This window comes from Ailuropoda melanoleuca, chromosome 14 (assembly GCF_002007445.2).
Source record: "Ailuropoda melanoleuca isolate Jingjing chromosome 14, ASM200744v2, whole genome shotgun sequence".
Taxonomy (NCBI): domain Eukaryota; kingdom Metazoa; phylum Chordata; class Mammalia; order Carnivora; family Ursidae; genus Ailuropoda; species Ailuropoda melanoleuca.
This window is the reverse complement of record NC_048231.1, coordinates 28,586,167-28,601,281: the sequence shown is the minus strand read 5'-3', so window position 1 is coordinate 28,601,281 and position 15,115 is coordinate 28,586,167. Positions and strand designations below refer to the sequence as shown.

Sequence of the window (15,115 nt, the reverse complement as noted above, 5' to 3'; positions counted from 1 at the left end):
TAATTAACTGAAAACTATAATCAGACAATTTATCAAGAGCCTGCTATTCACCCAGAATTGTGCTATTATGAAGCTGCCATCAAAATATATAATAAATGAAAAATGTACACTAATTTAAAAAAATAGTAAAAATTCTGTTACCTTTCTAAGCCTAAAATGTCCCCAATTATCTTTTTGACTTCCTTGAAAGCGTCCTGGGGTTGATCCAATAAGATAAACACTAAAAGGATATAAAATACAAGTTATAGAACAGAGTGATGTGATTTGTGGACCTCCAAATCACAAAATGCACACAAAACTAATGTAATCATGAGAAGTTCTAAGAGACCACCTATTTTCTTGAGATACCTCCTCAGAAGAGTAACTGATACTCAAACTCATTTTCAAGCACATCAGATCATGGTGGAACACTCACAAGGATAAGGTACTGGCAATGAAATCAGTCACTTTAGGAGTACTCCAGTTGAGCGGGAAGATTACTGGCCCCCACTTTAGTGCCTCAGATCTAGGAGATGCAGATAGTGAGAGAACCTGCTCTCATGTTATAAAGTACAGCCAAATATCACTCTACCTCTTTCCAAAGCCCCTGCACTACAGATACTGTGAGGCCTTCAAGGTATCCACCCACTTTAAGAATCCCAAATTGTTAAATAACACATACTTGGTTTCAGAAAGATCATGCTCCTGGATGATATCTATCCACTCCTTGAGTGAAGGAGCATTATAAGCCATCAAGTAGCTGATGAGATCAGCTTTAAAATGTGTTGTTGATTCTCCAGATCTGTGGGTTCCATGGATAATTGGTGGGTATAAGGGACTCAACCATATTCTGGAATAGAAAAAAATAACTCAACAGTCAGGAAAGCAACTGATCACAATGATACCTCTGTGTTAACTCCATATTCACCCTAAGGAAGAGGCGAATCGCACTTCCTGTATCCATATGGTAAGTAGAGTGAATCTTTAGGGAACGAGAAGCATAAATCCCATCACACCACTCCAATGGCTTCATGATATTCAGAATGATTTTTCAATACTTCACCATGAATTTCGGACCCAGTAAAATCGGGCCTCTGCCCACTTCTCACAACTCAAAGCTCTTTGCTTCCTCTTTGGCCACACCTTCCTTATTCTTTACCCTCCCCCAACTCCATACAGCTAAGACCCTGTGACAATAGCTAATAGCTGCATGCCTAATTGTCACAGCAAATCCATACCACCTGGAGTAACCACAGCAAGCTACACCCATGTAGCTCTTCAGTGAAATGGGGAAAACAGTTACCTACACTAAGAAAAATGTATATACAAATTTATTTACCATAAACTCATTTTCATGATGTATATGCTATAGCAGTTTGAGATATTTTCATATCCTGTACTTTTCTGGCCTCTGCAATGAGTAGATACAACACTGAAGGCTATTACATTTACACTAACCTCACACTTTCAAATAACCTAGTAAACAACATATTAAAGACATCTTTCATTTCACCAATTCTCCTCAAAGGAGGACAATTCCCTTCGCCCGAATTTCTATACACCCACAAGTGGGAAAAGAGCACCTAAACCCAATCCATCTATGACATGCTCCATGACAGATCACAAACAAGTGTGGTTTCAAACCTCGTGCTCAGTTTCAACTGCAAAATGGGTTAGCAGTCCTGCATCACAGGACATGTATGCCTCACACTTGAGATAATAAACAATAACAGGCTTAAACAAGCACCAAGGATGTATTTGCTGCCACCAACTTTCCAATTCTGTGGCTATCCCACTGCAATTCTACCCATTAAGCCCAAAGAGAAACTGCCCAGTTCCTTTTCACCTGGCAACCCTCAAAGGAGACTGGCGAGATGCAGGCCACCGGGGCAGGAAGCATCCAGAACCACAAGGATCCTGCCTGTACGTCTTCTGAACTCTGTACATGTTTCTAACAGGGTGGCATGTCACACCTCTCCTTCCCACCTTGCGGAGATCCCTTGTACAAGGGGTAACACGTGTGACAAGGATGAAAGCCCACGTTCTGGGGCCAGATCTGCTTCTAAATGGCTGTGTCATTTGGGTCCAGCCCAACGACCTCTGTGAGCACCTGCCTCTCTACGTGAAGAATGAACACACCAGGCTGGACCGATGTGTCTGTCTCTCCCTCACAAATAGCAATTCAGAGCCCACAGGCTGCTGAGCTCCTCCCGGATTAGAGGCTCACTCACAGCAGTGTCTGGGTGAGGAACAGGACAGATGACAATTTTCTAAACCAGGATACGGAGATGTGAGGTGTTTTTAGCACTTGACGAAGTAAAATGTGAAATTATCGCGGGCCAAACAATTTTAAAAGTGAGAAATTAACAGGCAGACCAAGTAGCAGCTGAAAAGGATGGCTGAGACACTTGTAGAGCAGAACAGGACCAGCAGAGCCTAACTAGCAGGCCAATCATGAAAACTACACAAAAGGACTACTTTTAAACATTTAAAAAATTATAACCCACAACACAAAAATGCAAATTTGAGATTAGGATCTAGACTTACAGTGGGATAACAGCACCCTACTCGAGAGTGGCTGGCAGGGGGAAGTTGGAGATCTCATACCCTTGATACTTTAAGTTTGAAACCATGTGAAGCTACTACCTAGCTCAATTTAAGGAATTAAAAAACATAACATAAAAAATTTTAAAAATTAAAAAAAAACCTTCAATAAAGGAAAAAAAAAATCCTGAACACCTGAATTATTATCCTTAATCCCTTCCCCCACAGCAGCCATCCCACAGAGATCTAAAGAATAATTCTGACTCCAAAAAGAGCTGGGGACCATGAGAGGGATTCTTTGAGCCACATACGACTCAGTGCCAACTTGATAAACTCCATATGACTCATGAGTTTCAAAACCCAACCCAGCAGCTAAGCAGCTCTAGGAGTGGCAAAGGTGTAGTTAATTCTAAATTCAGTTGATCAAGAGAGTCCTCCTGTGGCTGAGGCTTTTAGAGACAGTGGTGATCCCATCCACCCTGAACCAGTTGGAATCAACTGCATTTTGAAAGGATTTTAAGTGGGACACTTGAAAACTGGAACATGTTTACAGAAAAACGATCATGGATGGGGTGGGGCTCTAGAGCTACTTGCTGTGCCGGGGAAAGGGAGCGAAGAGAGAGAACTAGAGATGTCGGGCTCAGAGAAAAGCCTGCTTTTCAAGCTGGAAGGGCTGTCTGAAGGGAGAGAGGGTACTCTTGTTCTACACAGCAGTGGAGTTGAAGCCCACAGGACAGAGGCTAGAAGGTCCTGTATTTCAGTTTAACGTAAGGTTGGGCTCTGCTCTGCCAGAGCTAACACACCCTGAAATTAAGCGTTCTAGCCCAGCCCGGGCAGTGACAGGGAACATAAGGCAGGGGAGGAGGAGAGTGGAGAATACACAAACTGTGAAAGGTGCTAGATGAATGCTTGAGTTTCTACTAACCCTGGAGAAGGCAGAGATGTATAAAATGGCTTAAAAAACGGAAATGAAAGCCAGCCAGAAGAGCTTACCAAGTGGGAGAACAATGCTTAAAACAATTTGAGCAAATCCCTAAAACAAGCAAACAAAAAACCAAGCCCGTCTTCTAAAAAGGACTCAAAGACTCGATCTAGCAGCCTAAGTATACCAAGGACAAATGGTTACTAGTAACAAAGCATGAGAAAATTTCAAATTCAATTTTTCTCTTGGCGATTCAGGACCATATGGACATATTAAAGGCTCTAAAAAGGCATCAGATTTCTTTTATGGAAAAATATACTGAGGATGACAGAAAGCTTTCGGTATATGATTAACTACTAAGTCTCCCTTACCGGGGCAAGTTACTGATGGGGCTCACCAGAAAAATGGGTTCAGACCTTTCATTTTACACCCTTTCCTGCCTCACAACCTTTGCATCTGCTGTTCCCTGTACTTGGCTGTAGAGTATAATCCCATTTTTGTAAGAGCTAGGAAAAAAAAAGTACTCTGTTTACACATAAAATAGTCACGGATGTGTATGTATTGAACTGTTAGCACTCATTACTTCAAGAGAGTCGGCCTAGGGTGGGACAGAGGGGGGGCAGTAAAATACTATTTCTCTGTAGGTCTCTTTTCTATGTCATATGTGAGGGTTTTGTTGTTGTTTTTTTTTTTAAACAATTNGAGCTAGGAAAAAAAAAGTACTCTGTTTACACATAAAATAGTCACGGATGTGTATGTATTGAACTGTTAGCACTCATTACTTCAAGAGAGTCGGCCTAGGGTGGGACAGAGGGGGGGCAGTAAAATACTATTTCTCTGTAGGTCTCTTTTCTATGTCATATGTGAGGGTTTTGTTGTTGTTTTTTTTTTTAAACAATTTAAGAAAAGAAAAAGGGAATGCCACCCACAGCCACTGCTGTGAAGTAATTAGAAGCCTACAAACCCCTGAGTTTTCTGGTGCCAGTCAGCATGGATGAGGTTGGAGGTGTGTATGACAACCCGGAGGCCCTCTTCATACAGTAGTAACATCATTTTCCTTTAAAAACAGAAGAGAACAAAAGCATTAATACTACTTTTAAAATGTGTACTATTTTTCCAGTGCAAAAATAGCTAAAGTTCTTAGACCCTTCTAATACTAAAACTTAACATTTATAATCTTCATTTCTTCTACACATTATTAAAATCAAAGTCTATTTAAGTGATAGGTAGAAACCACCTTCCAGGGGCGCCTGGGTGGCACAGCCGTTAAGCGTCTGCCTTCAGCTCAGGGCGTGATCCCAGCGTTATGGGATCGAGCCCCACATCAGGCTTCTCCACTAGGAGCCTGCTTCTTCCTCTCCCACTCCCCCTGCTTGTGTTCCCTCTCTTGCTGGCTGTCTCTATCTCTGTCAAATAAATAAATAAAATCTTAAAAAAAAAAAAAAAAAAAAAAACCTTCCAAAATGCTGAGTATCAGTAAATGAACTTTTGCCTCCCTGCCCACATGGCTTAGCCTGACACTTCGAGCCCTTACCCTTATCTATTATCTGCTTCTATTTGGGACCATGGAAACCTTCTTGTCCAGTGTTTTCCAAAGTATGGTCACAACCTCCTGCTACATCATGGCTAGCATTTTCTAAGAAGTTGTAATTAAAGGGCGCCTGGGTGGCTCAGTTGGTTAAGTGTCTGACTCTTGAGTTTGGCTCAGGTCATGATCTCAGGATCGTGAGATCGAGCCCCTTGTCAGGCTCTGTGCTCAGCGGAGAGTGCTCAAGATTCTCTCTCCCTCTGCCCTCCTGCCTATGCTCTCTAAAATAAATAAATCTTAAAAAAAGTTGCAGTAAAGGTAGAAACTCAAAAATATATTGTAGATATTTAAATAACTCTGGTTTCAGCACATGTTTATGGACATGTGTAACAGACTAACATGTATGCTGTATTTTTCAATGTGAATTGCGGTTCAGAAAAGTTTGAAAATGCTTCACTATCCTAAGACTGATCTTTTCTAGTACTCCACAAATGCCATATCCATCACCAACGCATAGCTAGCCTTGAAATAAGTCTTTTCTTCATTTGCTCACATCAGACCCAGTTGAGTCCTCCCTTCCCCAGGCATCATCAGAGTTCTCGTATTTTAATTCTAGTGAGAGAAGGAATAAGATACAAACAAGAGCTTTCTACTTAAAGCTGGAAAACCTAAGCTCCAGTCATCAGTTGGAGGCTGTAGTACCCTAAGAAAGCCATCAATGTCCCTCACTTTCTCACTTACAAAGTGAAGGATCAACCCCCTCCTTGCTGCATAGGGCTGTGAGAAGGAAACGCAACATGGCGTCTGTGAAACAAACTCTCGCACGTGTGCATTTCCAGGACTCCTTCAGTGTCTTTCTTCATTTCTTCATCTACTACTGGAGGGCTTTTAGCCTTGCAATTGTTTCCTAATTATTTCTGGAATCTAAGTTCTCTCCCTGTAACTAGAGATTCACTCTTCAAGGCAGTCACTCTGCCTTATTTCCATTGGCGCCAAAATGCTACTTAACACCTGATGTCAGTTCACGCATGGGGGGAATAATGAACCACTGGTTCTCTTCAAATCAACAATACTGTGAAGAGTATTTGGACAGGATGAGGTTAACATAAAAAGATACTGCAAAGAATAGAAAAGAGAATGAAATATTTAGCTCTTGCCAAAATGAGATTTTAACCCAAGCTGGCAAACAGTAAGTTAATGCAAAGCTGGAGAAGTGACAGCTGCTGAACCAATCTTTTCTCCATTTATGAAACGTGCTCCCTGAAATCTGGGCAGATTTACACACACAGTTGCCAAATTAGCAGCTGACTGTAATTAAGAATAAGACCAGTTATGAATTCAAGATGTAAGTTTCACAAATATTTCCATTAATCAAGGCATCAATTATCAGGAAAATCATGTACTGCTGTCAGTGAGTCTTATCCAACAGAATCGTGAACTATATTCTAAGGAGAACCATCATCTCAGACAAAATGGCACGAGCCAATAAAATCACAATTAACAATGGATAAAGGATAAGAAAGAGGTCTCCCTAGAAGAAATACTGCCCTACATATCACCTGTTAAGTTGTGGGGGCAGCAAAACGATTATTTCCCAATCTGGAGCTATTCGTGTAAAGGGGGAAAAAGACAAATGTCTGCGGGGCACCTACATGCCAGGAATTCCAGTAGCTCTCCAGAATGGCAACATGCCAAATCCGCACAGAAACCCAGGAGGCATTCGCAGTCTCACTCTACAACTGCAGAATCTATGGCTGGGTAGGTAATAGGAATGATCAAGGTTCCCGAATGAGCCAGAGAGCTGTTTGGATCACATGTGCTGAGATCTTCCTCTCACTGAGCATGGCTTCCACAGGGAAGAATAAGGCCAAGGACACTTCCCACAAGTGGGATGTGACTGGGTGGATGGGCAGGACAATGTGGTCTGGGGGAGACAAAGGACTAAATCATGTGTGCTGGGAGGTCCGGCTACAGATGCAAGCAGAAAGTGGTGCCTTGACTACCCCACAGTCTGCCACTGGCTCCCAGTTCGACATTCACCATTTAGTTGCTTCAGCTTCCTTCCTTCCCCGCTATTGATTCTCAGGGCCAGAGGTACTTTTGCTCCCAGCTCCGGGGGACACTAAAACTTCAGAATTCTAAAGCACCGGGTGACAGGCCCTGGGACGACATGGCATCCTACAGAGACATGGATTCAGCATGTTTATTGTACCTAGCAGGGATGATAATGATGGGGGCTACGTCTTGGTTGTCTTCGGATGCTCTGTGCACAGTATATGATCAATACATGCTTGCTAAAGTGAAGGTCGTCTCGAAGACTACTTCCTATTTACTGTATTACAGCTACACTCTCAAGTCGGGGAGGCACGGGACACCCCAGCACCAGGAGCAGGAAGGGTTTCCTCCTTTTCTAATTCCTAGAATTTTGCCCCTCTCATCCAAACACTAAGAGCTGCAAGGACTATTAAGCCTCAAAACACTAGAACTGTGTCTCAGTATAAGATATTTAATGAATTCTTTAGAAAATTTTTTTTAAACAAGCAACTGAGTAACTTCAAGACAGGAGTTTAATCTTCCATGAGATACTGGCATTTTAACAAAATGTAAACTGCACGGACTATATGGCTGGGAAGGGCTCTGTTGTAAATGCTTCCCTAGGCATTTACAACTCCAAGTGAGTAACTTCGCTAGTTTCAACCTGCTAAGTGTGTGTGTAAAATGGGGGTGAGGGGGGAGCAGCAGACCAAAGGAAAAAAAACGAGGTCAATTTTAGCTGTAAACAAATGAGAAAAAAAACTTAAATAGGTTCTAGTCCTGCCTTGAACAGGAGTTTGAAAGTAACTGCTTATCTACTCAGAACCTCTATACAATGAAAAGGAAGGACCAAATAATTTGTTAAATAGCATAAAAAAAAGGATAGCCCCTCTAGGATCAATCGAATGTCATTGTGCTAGATCCTAGCCAGGCCCAACACGCTCAGTCCCTCACAGGACTAAGAGTGTAATTGAGGGGTGCCTGGGTGGCACAACGGTTAAGCGTCTGCCTTTGGCTCAGGGCGTGATCCCGGCGTTATGGGATCGAGCCCCACATCAAGGCTCCTCTGCTGTGAGCCTGCTTCTTCCTCTCCCACTCCCCCTGCTTGTGTTCCCTCTCTCGCTGGCTGTCTCTATCTCTGTCGAATAAATAAATAAAATCTTTAAAAAAAAAAAAAAGTGTAATTGAAACGAAGATGGAAGACACAGGCTCTTCGACATGACAGCACGTAGCTGATTATGCCCAATGCTGACTGCTGCCACAGAACGTGTGGCCAGTGCAGGAAGCTGGCACTAAAGATCTAGCAAATCATGTCCAGGGCCCAAATGGGGAACAGTATTTGAGAATCAGTAAGATATTTATGCTAGGAGTCCAGTTAAGGGCAGTGGACTAGGATCCATTTGGTGCTATATCCATTGCTGGCAGAATGTCTACCTATGACAGGTTGACTACTGCCATCCACCACCAGGGTCTCCTGTGATAAAGGGAGGGGAGACCAAGACACCTGTTCAGTCTATCCAAGGCCATTTTATATCCTTTGCTGAAGTTAGCATCCTGTGACCTCATTGCTATAAAGAGTAATTTATACCTGAGCTAAATGCTTAAAGTTCACAACAATTCTCAAACCCTGTCCTGTTAGAGGCTACTGATTAGGGATGGTCGGTAAACACCACAACATTTATTTAGTCAAGAGCATCTAAGACCAGAAAATGTGGAGCTGAAAGGCATCCTTTTATGAAATGGCTCAAGTCTTCCTGCTCTGGTCCCTTTTTAAGACAGGCTGTATGCTTCAAACTGTATTTTGGCAAAGAAAGATGAACATATTTCCTTATTTCAAGTACCATAACATCAAGAAAACAATGGCCGCAACAAGACTCAGGACTCACATTTCTCCTGAGACCCCTTGTTGCCCTAGAGACAGATACCTGAAGGAATCTGCTTGCAATACCAACCCACTTCCACTGTTGGTCTCAAAGATGAGGCTTTGTCACATTCTTTTGACAAATCCTTTCTAGAGAAATGGGATTTATAAAAATACTGAAATAGGGACAATTATATCTTATTCTTTTTCTCATTTATAGAACAATTACGTAAAAAAGCTCAAACAGCTATAAAACTCACAGTAGAACAGGAGTCAAACTGATTAGGTCCAACGTGTCAAGTAGGAAGTAACAGGAGTTTTTCCTGTCTGGTTTACAACATTTCAGAATTATTCTAAAAGAAATTTCTGAGAAGTCTTATGCAGGGATAGGCATCAGCTTCTCAAGTTAACAACTTTGTAAAATAGTTTTTCTTTCTATCTCAGCATGGAGCTGACCTAACAAAATTCTATTTAATGCAACTCAGCATCTTAAGAGATCACCAGACTTTTTTTAAGTGAATCCACAGGCACATGACTGAAACATAGTCATCCATAACCACAGACCACACAACCACCAAATACTCCCCCCAAGCTGGCTATATGAAATGTCCTGAACAGAAATCACATCAGATTCAGACTTTCATGTTGAGAGCCAGAATCCCAGGACTTCGTCTTAAGGCCGTTAGTAAACAGCTCCACTGCCTCTACTTTCTTACTGATAGCTTCTTTTCCCTGGCAAAACTGTCACCTGTGAGTTCCTTTAAAAGCACTTTTGGAATAGCCTCCTTGGCTCTACTAAAATCATACCCTCCACCATCTCATAAAAATTTGCTTACGTGTGGTGTGTTCCAAACGCAATGTCCAACTTTGCCTAGAATGAAAAAGAAGTTGAGTCACTTATTTTTAACAAACTCAATATCCTTATCCATTGGAAATTAAGTTAGAAAATGTTCAGGTCAACTTTGTTTTGAATTGTTTTTACTGCCCTCTAGTGGATAAGCCCCGAACTGACACTACAACTTTTATAATCCTATCCAGTGAACTCACTAGATTGTTTTGTTAGCCAGAATGATTTGATACATACTGCATTTTTAATTACAGTAATCAGAAGAAGCCTGATTTCTTTAGTTGCCAAGAAAACAAATGAGACCTTATGCAAAGTTTTAAGATATTTGGCTTATACAGAAATTAACGTATCCGAAAGTTTCTAGACACCCCCCTCCTCAAAAAACCCCTAAGATTTCATCTTACAGACAAGATGTAATCATATTTCAACAGGTCAGGATGGGGCCACAATTCTATACTTCAGACTAGAAATGGGACCTTCTGAACAGCTCTTCACTCCAAGTAAAGACGACCATGCCCTCTAGTGGCCGGCCTGGAGCACACCGCCAGACATGCCACACACTCATCCCCAACTTCTCAGTACAAGTACCTGGTATCTGAAAATGACTTTCTATTTCCACCGATTTAATGGCTGGTTTTTAGGATTCCTGTGTTATTTTCCACCCACAATTAGTCTCGTGGGCACTATCCTACTGCAGTTAAACCTCTTCTGCTTTTGGAAGCAAAAGCAAACCATGAGATTTTAGGCAATTGCCAAGCAAAGGCTGTGTAGAAGGTGAGCCACAAACATGTTGGGTAAAGGAGTGACTGTTTTGAAGCTCCAACTATATAAAGTATAGGTTAAACCACAGCAAAAATTTAAGACAAGACTGATCAGATTGAGATTTCTCCCTTTGCATCTTTAAAAATAACTACGTACACACAGGTAACATTTTATAGTTGAAAGAACATTAAAATGAGTTGGACTTCATCAGGGAGAAAAAACACTAGAGAGAAAATGGAGAAAAATTATCTAGGTTCTATGTAGGCCATCTCACTCTGGCAAGGACAGAAAGGGGCTAAATACCTTACCGTGGCTGCTTGTAAACAGACTGCCCAGCTGCTAAAACAGGAGGAGGTCAGTATGACACCAGCCACTTCACCCACAGCCACCATTTCCACAGGAAGGAAATCCTACTATGAAAAATTCTTGCTTTTCTCTCCCCAGTGTGCTGGTTTCTTGCACAAAATGCCACACATAATATTCTCTTTGAGGCAGAATCAAAAGCAACCGATCATAATGGAAGTCCAAGACTTACAGCGTATTTCCTTGAAAGGCCCGAAGACCATTAGGACAGAATTCTGGGGCTATAACAAGAACCTGAGCAACAACTTTCTGGCCTTTTCTGCTTTGCTTTGGTCCCAGCAAACCAAGCAGATACACCTGTTACAAGACCACTTAACATCCCCTCATCAGGCTTGGATCATTTGCAGCTTAACTCACACAGGTAGTCTCCTAACAGGTTTACTTTTAGTTTATCCATCTCCCCAGTATAGACCCCTTTGCTGCAATTCATGTGAAAAAGATCAGAGGACTAGGAGTCAAGGGTCAACAGCAGCTAATACCACCCAGGTAAGTTGTCAAAACAAAGTTTTAAGCTGCATTCACAGAAAGCAGCAGCCATTGAATTGCATCCAGAAAACCTGGTTAGGTTTGAGAAGGACTCTGACAAACTAGATGCAAACAGAGGAGTACTGGCAGATTGGGGGAAGACAGGGATTCTTGTTACAAGTACAACTAAAGAAACCATGCTTGAACCTGAAAGAAAACTAAGGAGGTACAATAGAGAACTTCACATTCAAGCATCAGTCACATCTGAGATGAAATTTCTTCTACGTGGCTCCAGAGAGGGGAAATCAGGACCCAAGCATGAAAGGTAAAAGGAGATGGTGATGATTTATTTTTTGTGTCAAGTTGGCAAGGTGACGGTACCCAGATATCTGGTCAGATATGGCCATGACAGTTATTTTTAGATGAGGTTAACATTTACTTTAGTAGATGAAGTAAAACAGATTACCCTTTGTGGACCTCATCCAGTCAGTTGAAGGCCTAAGTGAAAAAAAGACCAACTCCCTCAAGGTAGAGGGAATTCGGTCTTCAAACTGTCTTCAGACCTAAGCTACAGCACCTACTCTCTTCTGGGTCTCCAGCTCACAGGCTTATCCTACAAAGTTCTTGCCAGTCCCCACAATCATGTGAGCCAATTCTTTTCAAGTCTTTCTACACACACACACACACACACACACACACACACACACACACACACCCACCCATCGGTTCTGTTTCTCTGGAGAACGCTGATAGATAGGGAGACATCAGGTCAACATAAAGAAAAATCCTTCCAACCACAAGGGCTACCCACACATATATGGGCTCTCTCAGGAAGCATTTAAGTCAAGGCTAGAGTTGGTGATGCTAGAGAAAGGATTCTTGCTCTAGGTGGGTGGCTAGACTAAATGTCTAAAATTCCTTCCAACTCTCAGACTAAGCAGTATCTCAAACAGCAATAAGCAGCCTACCTGGCAAAGGGAAATGTTTTCATAAGGCTTGGCCTGGGCATGTAAGTGAGCCTTAGCTTCTCGTTTATCTCCGTGCACAAGTAGAATTGGTTTCTTCCTGAAAACAGATCAGAAGTATTAAGAATATATCTTTTGGAAATCCAGAAAGCTGGACTCTTGACTAGCTAAAGAATGCTAGTTTCCTTACCACCAGATAAGTGTTTCTGGCCTTTGTGGTCACGGAATACAGAGCTAACACACAGCACTATTCAGTTAATCTCCACTAACCAGTTACCTTTAAGACAGGTTCACGTGGCCTGATCCCAAAGCTCTGTTGTGACCCAGAGAGGTTGTGACTCGAGGAAGTCCCTGAATAATTCTTTTTTGGTCCAAAAGAACATATAGTTAGTTCTGTGCTCACGCTTTCAAGTTCAGATTAAAAGATAATTGTTACCTAATATGATGCTCTTTTCTTTCCCTTCCTTTAGACCAAGCAAAGAGCCTTTCCACATTAGACCTCATTAGACTAAACTCCTGTGTGCTGGTACTGCACTAGTCCCCTGAGATCCAAGATCCAAGAGTGACCAAGCCCAGGACCACGGCATGATGCAGACTCATTAACAGGTGCTTAGGCATCTTGTTGCTGAGTCCCACTCAGGGAAATATAAGCAGGTGTTGCAGAGGACTTCCAGGAGACTGCTCAGAGGAAGCCTAGCTGGGATGTGGCCCTTTTGTCCTTTCTCGTTCCTGCAACCTGGAACACAGACCAGTGACCTGGAGCCCTGGGTGCCGTCCCATACCACGAAGGGACTTTGAAGACACGTGCCAGGATGGTGGGACAGAAAAACAGAATGGGTGGATAAGTCCCTGAGAACCACAGTAGCCCCCAATTCAGATGACAAATGTCTACCATCTGAACTTTTTAGATTGGAGAAATTATTTTCTCTCATTTAAGCCACAGTTATTTTTGCTTTTCTGTTACATACAGCTCAAACTAATCCTACGTACAAGGCTTTGAGTGTCAAAGCCACTTGGGAAATTTCAATAGCATTTTATCTACTATTAATAAAGGTTTCCAGAATCTGAGGTCCTAAACGCACCAAGGACTTTGAGGACCCTGACAATCATTTTTCTGTGGGTATATTCCTTTACCTTATTTGCTCTTAGGGATTTTGCTAGGTGAATGTTAGAAACAGGACAGGTGGCAAGTCACTGTACGATGCTATCTTTATTTGGTCTCAGGTCATGATCCCAGGGTTCTGGGATGGAGTCCAGCATTGGGCTCTCTACTCAGAGGGGAGCCTACTTCTCCTTCTCCCTCTACCTGCCACCCTCCCTGTTTATGCTAGTGCTCTGTCCCCCTCTCTGACAAAATCTTAAAAAAAAAAAAAATTCTTTGAAGAGCACTGCTGTGCTAAGTGTGGCATGCTTACAGGTCTAGAAAGCAGGTAGCAATGATCTTTTGCTTCACATTAGTATCAAAGTTGTCTTCAGATTGCTTTGTCCTTATCTACTTCTGGAAATAGCGACAGAGGCAAATGCTAAAGGAATGCATGTGATTGCTTAGACTAGATCAACAAATGCTATTTTCCCTATACAACTAAGTTTGTAGGATTTCGATAGTTTCAAAAATACTCAAAAAAGATGAACAGCAGCTGCCTGAGAAACACTAATCTTGTGTTTTAAAGCCCCATTACAGTTAGGATGTTATCAGTCATCCTGTGGCACTCACCTGAACTCTGGTGGATACTGTTTTATGAGCCAGTCCACGTCAAAGCAGTAGTTAAACTAGACGGGGAAAGAAAAGGAATGGAGTTATGGGTAATTCAGGCAAGCAATCTGTAAGGAAAACAGTTTGATTACTGAATTGAAAGAAACTCTAGACTAATGACAAACTCCAAATATTATTTATAAACCTGGACAGCTGTGCTACAAAAACCCAAAATACATCTTGAAGGGAATACCCAATTCAAGGATCTCAATCAATGGAGTAGTGCATGAGAAAACAAGTTCTAAGGATCCCGCAGGCTCTGACAGTATTTGTATTTCTAAATAGTCTTACTACATATTTCTAAGAGCCCTCTGATTAATTTAAATAAAAGGACTTATAAATTTATCCCTTTTCCCCTAGGTGATTATAAAAGACTCTTAGAAAAGAACACTTCCTTTCAGGCCAACTTATGAGCTAGCTTTGTGAACAGGCCTCTGGGACTGGACATTCACTAGCCTTAGAACAATTATATCTTGACTACAAGTTCTGCACTTAACTTACCCATGGGGGCTCCTCCCCATGCCTGGGTGATCCCTGGCCCTCCTCCTCCAATCTAGCTGAGAGAACACAAATTCATACTATGTTCCATTTGGAAACTAGGATTCTGGAGGCCAAGCTGAACATAAAGCATGCAGACAGCCTTGCTTTCTTCATGGATGTGACCTGTTTTCTATTTCCTTAAGAGCCTGAAGCATTAACGTGATTCATCAACACAAGGGACCAGCTCTATAAAGCAGGAGCAATCAAACATGCAGAACTACATATAACTTTTACTCACTTCGTCTCGGTAGGAAAGAGTTTTCTAAATCAAATAACTTGGCCTTCACCTACCTACCCACACCTTCGCAGGAGTTGTACTAGAATCCCATGAGATTAACTGTGTTCCAAAAAGAATTCCCTCAAGTTGGAATTTCCAAAGTGACTTCTTGGCCAGTCCTTATAACCCATCCAGAGCCAGAAGCCCCACTGATCGTGGCACCTTATTCCATGCTAACGGCTGGATACCCCAACTGGGGCTCCTTGGTGCCTGTCTCCAGTTATGAGCCATCTTGGAGACCCTGTACAGGACTGAGGTCCTCATGCATGTTCTTA

At 42.1% G+C, this 15,115-nt stretch overlaps 1 protein-coding gene across 10 annotated transcripts in view; it reads right to left on the bottom strand.

Moving 5' to 3' along the window:
- The window catches only part of TDP1 (tyrosyl-DNA phosphodiesterase 1), a 103,252-nt gene that overhangs the window by 79,624 nt on the left and 8,513 nt on the right, over positions 1 to 15,115 (bottom strand). For all 10 annotated transcript variants that reach the window (XR_004620499.1, XR_004620498.1, XM_034643306.1 and 7 more), the window contains 6 exons: positions 13,985 to 14,040; positions 12,274 to 12,370; positions 9,705 to 9,739; positions 4,410 to 4,502; positions 662 to 829; positions 142 to 220 (listed from right to left, as the gene is read on the bottom strand). Coding sequence is in view for 8 of the 10 variants with exons in the window: in XM_034643306.1 (XP_034499197.1) it covers positions 142 to 220; positions 662 to 829; positions 4,410 to 4,502; positions 9,705 to 9,739; positions 12,274 to 12,370; positions 13,985 to 14,040 (528 nt within the window). In the remaining 2 variants the exon portion in view is untranslated. The remainder of the gene's footprint in view (positions 1 to 141; positions 221 to 661; positions 830 to 4,409; positions 4,503 to 9,704; positions 9,740 to 12,273; positions 12,371 to 13,984; positions 14,041 to 15,115) is intronic.